This window comes from Quercus suber, unplaced genomic scaffold (genome assembly GCF_002906115.3).
Source record: "Quercus suber isolate HL8 unplaced genomic scaffold, Cork oak 2.0 scaffold_102, whole genome shotgun sequence".
Classification (NCBI taxonomy): domain Eukaryota; kingdom Viridiplantae; phylum Streptophyta; class Magnoliopsida; order Fagales; family Fagaceae; genus Quercus; species Quercus suber.
In genome coordinates, this window is record NW_027069567.1 from 1252492 (window position 1) to 1258679 (window position 6188).

Consider the following 6188-nt stretch of genomic DNA (forward strand, 5'->3'; position numbering starts at 1 on the left):
TGAACATGAAAAGCAATGATCCGGAGGAAATTGAAAAAAAAAGAAGAAAAAAGAAGGAAATGACTCGTTGCTCTAGACCTTAATTTGCCTTAGCCATGCAACCCTCAACTTGTTCTTTGCAGGTTCTACCAGCACTGATCGGTTTCCCACCTCCTTGTGGGAGTTGGGAATCCTGCTGCTGTGTACCTATATCCACGACGTGCAGCAGTAGTAGTAGTGACACCAATTGACAAATCGTAGCGAGCCCTGGCAATGGGGTTAGAAAGTGTTGCATACGCCTTGTGAATCTCTATGAAGTCTGGGCCATTAGGATTGGAGGAACTCATAGCGTCTGGGTGGTACTGCTTTGCTAAACCACGGTATGCAGCTTTGATCTCAGCTTGTGAAGCAGTTTGCTTCACACGTAGCAATTTGTACAATGTAGTAGTAGTAGTAGTAGCAGTGCGAGTTATGGCTGACAATAAAGATGATGATGATTTCATTGTCCTCTCAGAACCATCTACAGTACTTTCAGTTGCAGTGGCATCCGATAGTGTGATAATGGTCTTAAATTGGGTTCTTCTGAATCTTATACAAGACTTTCTAGGCCATATTCCCTCATCATTTTCATTGTTTGGGTGTGATATTTTGAAACCAAGTGAGGATTTTGGTGTGACAAGGGTGGAGTTTCCTAACATGTTCTTACTCAGTTCTTGCTACTGACTCTGAATGTGTTAAGTAGAAGGAAACTGATTACAAAATCCAACGTGAATATAGAAAGCTTACGTAATGGAATATAAGTGGAAATGGAGGAGTATATTGGGGTGGGGACTTGAGAATCTAGCTTCTGGGTGGTTTTGGACAGTGCATATAAGTATAGCTAGTTATTAATATTATAAGGCCTTTTGGGGAGAGAGTGAGGCAGTGGGCGCCTACGTTTTTGCTTTGACAGTTTTGAGCTTTCAGCACACTGTACGGTTAAAGATTGTGGAGGGTACACATGCCAACCATCCAACCAAAGGGTGTGTCAGAGTTTTCTTAGTTGGCAATGTTCACCAAACACAACTCAGTCATGTTCTTGCACTTAATACAATCATACACCCATGGTGTTTTGAGTTTGATCTTCCAGAAGATGCTCTACTTCACGTTCTTGCGTTGGCTGTAGCATTAAAATAAGAAACCTACTGGTACTTTTTTTTTTCAATTTTAATATCATTAAAATCACAGGATCTTTCAGTGTGTATATAATTTAACATTCTTCCACAAATATCAATTAGAGTAAGTAACATGAAAACCTCCTCAGTCTGTCTCGAAGAGGGCATTTTACACGCTATTCTCCCCTATTAAATTGAAACATGGACTTGTAGTTACAAAGTCTTGATGTTACCTTAGAGCAAGCTGTTGAAAAAATAAATAAATATAAGTAAAAGTATTATCTTTTTTCAACATGGGTCAATCATATTATTATGAAATAACAATACACAAATCACCCTCTACCAGTACCACTAATCTCCTGATCACTTAAGCAAGAACAGTGAACTCCTAACCATGGTTGATTTAGACATTATATTTCAACCTCGTCAATCTTGATTGTTCACACCACCACCCTAGACCTATAAGTTCCTTTTTTCGTCATTAGTCAATGACATATTTGAGTTTCAATAGCAATCTAAAGTTGGCACTTCGATTGGTCTCGTGAACATTTGAGTTTCAATAGCAATCTAAATTCGGCACTTTGATTGGTCTTGTGATCAAATTTTTACAAAAGAAGTGTTGTTTGGGCTTTCAAATATCAGTATCACATTAGTATTTATTGTGTCTCACCTACCTTCAGTCATATTTAATGTGATTGGACTTATCTCATTTTGTCTGTTCAGAGACGCTATTTTAAAATAAAAATACACCCAATCAATAGATGAGGAAACTGGCTTCAAACACATTGAAAAACTTGATCTAGGGGTTTAACTCACGCTAAAAAGGATGGTAAAACCTCTTTATATGAGCTATGCTCATCCATTGAGATGAGGTATGTGATATTTTCTGCCCAAAGAATAACAATATTTTTCTGACTTATTCATCAGACTGTCTTCGGCCAACCCCTACTAGGTTGGCCCAAACTACTAAGTTGGACCTCTTGTTTTGTTTTGCAGATACACATTCAGTGTCTCATTGGGCCCAATCCAATGGATCCTAACGCCTTCTCAACCTGGTCCCATTTGTTAACCTGTTCCTACCCATTTACAGAGTTACAGTTCCTTCACTAATTCCTCAATTCTAGACAGTTCAGATTATTGAACAAAAAGCCCATGTTTATGCAATTGTTCAACCTTTCCAAATCTTCGTCCACGCCTAATTACGAACAACAAAGAATTCAACAAGGATACCTTCATCATTCTTCCTCATTCAATAAAAACAAAGTCTCAAAAAATAAAATTAAAAAATCCGAAATTATGTTCACCTCAAGAAAGCTGGAAAACCAATCTCTTCTTGAAATTTCAAAGAAAGCAAATTATCTAAGTGAAACATTTCCCAACTGTGCTAAGAAAATCTCCAAGAAAGAGAAGCTTCTTGGGAGGAAAACTTTCAATTCTCTGGACCAGTTGCATCTCTACAAGAGCCAGACCCTGCATTCCTCTACATAGCCTCATTTTCTATGCGTGTGGTTACAGTTAGGGGTGTGCACAAAACTGACAAACCAAAAAAACCGGCTGAAACCGACCAAACCGTTGCGAAAATTTCAGATCGGTTTCGGTTTCAAGTTTGAATACACCGAACCGATCGAAACCAAACCGAACATATTATAATATATTTTACATAAAATATATAATATATAACATTTGGGCATCAGGCCTCCTGTACATATTTAGGCCTGCCATACATGTTTGGCATTTTCATTTTTTTTTTAAACCATTTGGATTTTTTTTTTTTTTAATATGATTTGGCCCTTTCTTGTTTTTGATAGGAATCAATGAATTATAGGAATTAGATCTAGCCTTTTCCCCTTTTCCATGTTTTCATTTTATTTTTAGACTAAGTAAGTATAATTAAACTAATTACTACTTTGATATCTAATTAACCTAATTAAACTTAATTTAATTTAACTATAAAAACAAAAGTTAAAAACCCTACCCACAGCCTACATATTTTACTTTCATTCTCACAGCCTCCACTCTTAAGAGTTTAGCCCTCCTCTTCTCTCACCGCTCCACATGCCGCCTCCTCACGTCGGCCTTCCTACGCCAGCCTCCACACGTCGACTTTCCTATGCTGGCCTCCACATGCCGGTCTCCACACACCGACCTAATCTTTTCATTCTCATGGTGACCCTCTCTCTCCCTCTCTCTTTGATTTCTCCATAATTTCCTCTCTCTTTTTTATATTCTAGGTTTGTTTAATATTGAATCAATGCTATTTTTTCAATTTTTATGTGCAAATAAAGTTAGGGTTTTGAAAAAACCCGTGTGCTTGGTTGTTTATATTTTAGGTTTGTTTATTTTTTAAATTTCTCTCTCTCTCTCTCTCTCTCTCTCTCTCTCTCTCTCTCTCTCTGTTTTATATTCTGGGTTTGTTTGTTTGTTTTTTTTTTTTGTTTGTTTGCTTTCTTAGAAAATAAATGATAAGGAAACCGAAAAAAAAAAAACCCACCAAAATTGAAATCCAACCGAAACCAATTGATTTCCAATTACTTCGATTGATTTCGGTTGAGAATTTCACAAACCGAAAATTTCAATTTCGGTTGTGTTGGGAAATTTAGACCTTGGTTGATAAAATTAACAAGTTTTAAGTCCAAGTTGTTAATTAAATTTATTATGAATAAAACTTGTTAAAACAAACAAACATCAATATCATGTCAAAATCATGCAATGGAAAAATAAATAAGACAAGATATGATGACCCAAGAAAACCAATGAAACAAACTAGTTTCGCAGTAAAAAACCTAAGGGGAAACCTTCTCGAAAAGCAATCCATTATAGAAAAAAAAAGTTTCAGATCTAGTACAAAACCTTTGTCCCTAAACTCTACAATCCCCGTAGATGAACTCGGAGTAAAAACTTTATACTGCTTCAGAACCTCTGAACTCTTTAATATATGAACGCCACCCTTTGATGCACGAATCCGAGTACGTGACTAACCAATTGCGCGAATCTTAGTACGCAACTTAATCACCAACTAGAAGAAGATGTTGGCTACAAATTTTTTCACTTCATCAATAATGAAGATCAAGAAGCACTTGGTTACAAAACCCTAAGGCGCAAAGACGCAGTAACTTCTTTCAGAGAGAATAAGGCATCAGTCACCTTTTTCATATGTTCTCCTTGTATTCTCTTATGTGACGGTCTCTAAAACAAGCCTTATATAGGTCTAGGGTTATGAGAAAAGAAACTCTACATAAATACATAAGTTTGGGCTGAAAATCAGATTTGGAAATCTGAATTCCCATAACCTCGATCGATCAAGAGGTGTTGAGAAGGTGTCAAGTTTTAAACTTCGATAGATACAGCTATCAAGAAGTTATCGAGGAGTTGTTGAGGAGATAGGAGCTTTCTCGATCAATCCACCAGCTGTTGAGAAGTGTTGAGATTGCGATAACAATCAACTGAAGAGCTCGATAGATAGCCTGGCTGTCGAGAGGTCTTGAGCAACTATCGTCTGTCCATCGAGATATCTATCCAGTTTTAGTGAACAGCTTTTCTTCACTTGTTTCTTGGTCCAATCTTTATAGCTTTAATACTAGACTTAAACAACATGTTTTTTCAAGTATTAAACACATCCTAGATCTACCCAAATACAAGTAAAGTGTGTTTTGTCAAAGGATTAGTCAACTGCATAAATATTGACATATGTTCCTAACATAAATCACATATGTCCTAACAGGTTGGCCAACACTTAGAAAACTGACCGAAACCAAACCGATTACACCCCTAGTTACAGTTCTCTTGAAGCTGACCATACTGTACACAGCAAGTTCCAAAACAAATGCACCCATTTGGGAAAGGGAGAGATCAAAGAAAGAGAGCAAGAGAAAATGTCCATTGAACCCATAGCAACAGTCTGGAAAGCATTGCTTGGTGCTTGTTCTAAAAAGCCTCAAAGTCACCAACTTCTAGCTCTTCAAGGTGTGAGTTGGCATAGACATAGCAATGAATTATTAAGTTTTAAGTTTTAACATATAAAGCACAGGCACGAGTACAGGTAGGGTATGATATTGTGATGCAACAATTTTTGAAAAATTAGGAAATAGGTATAACAGAGATACATATATATTAATTATTTATTAAATTCATAAATAATATATGATGTTTAAAAATTAGAATACAAATGAAGAATAAGATCTAAAAGAGTACATTCTCAAAAAAAAAAAAAAATCTAAAATAGTAACTAACATAAGTTTTCAAGGTTAAAACTAAAATGAAATAAAAGATAAATGTCCCTCCTATATCCAGCAATTTTTCAAAGAAAAAAAAAAGACATGCCTGGGATACAAGTGCAAAAATATCTTAAGCATATCTCATATTCGACACGAGTATAACACTCTAAACAAAATGTTAGTACTTTTTAGGTTTTAACTTGACCGTACCGGTTCTTGATGAGATAAAATACAGAAATTAAATTAGGAAGAGCTTTTTTTTTTTTTTTTTTTTGGCTTATATGATTTGTTTGTAAAGGCCAAGGAACCCTTTGAAGCATCCACAAGGACAATTGACTTTGACACCTATATGTAATGGCTCACGAGAGGAAAAAGCCATGCAAAGTTGAGAATTCATGAATTGCACACAAAACAAGGTCAAATGTGTGGCCTTTATTGAAGAGAAAAGTCTAGAAAAAATCTAAAAGGAAAAGATCTTTTATAAAATGTGTGACAATTACATTGAGAGTCTTTGATTTGTTTATATACTAACAGAAGAGAGACAGAGAGAGACAGAGAGAGACTCAGTGCAAGATAAGGAAATCTGTTATAACAAATTAACTACTAAATACACGTGCTAATAACAGACATTTAGTAAACGATGAGTTTTTGAACTTAAACATTAAGTGATGCCAAAATGCTACATATTGGACTTGATGACTAAATGATACGGTGCATTTTGGCCCCAGTCTTTAATCTTCATCTGTATCATCTTCTTCACGAACCACTTGCTGCCTTACATCCCCCCTCAAACTCAAGGGAGATGACCACATGAGTTTGGAACTCAACAGATGAAAACGTG

The 6188-nt window shown here is 35.9% G+C and overlaps 1 protein-coding gene across 1 annotated transcript; it reads right to left on the bottom strand.

The window, feature by feature from the left end:
• Positions 1-125: 125 nt before the first annotated feature.
• LOC112037424 (chaperone protein dnaJ 11, chloroplastic) lies at positions 126-677 on the bottom strand. Its single transcript, XM_024070237.2, has one exon. It carries the CDS (start codon positions 675-677, stop codon positions 126-128), a length of 552 nt encoding a protein of 183 aa, XP_023926005.1.
• Between the last annotated feature and the right edge of the window lie 5511 nt (positions 678-6188).

Bases quoted from the DNA above. Each gene is read 5' to 3' on its own strand.
- LOC112037424 (XM_024070237.2), bottom strand. From the start codon at position 677: ATGTTAGGAAACTCCACCCTTGTCACACCAAAATCCTCACTTGGTTTC.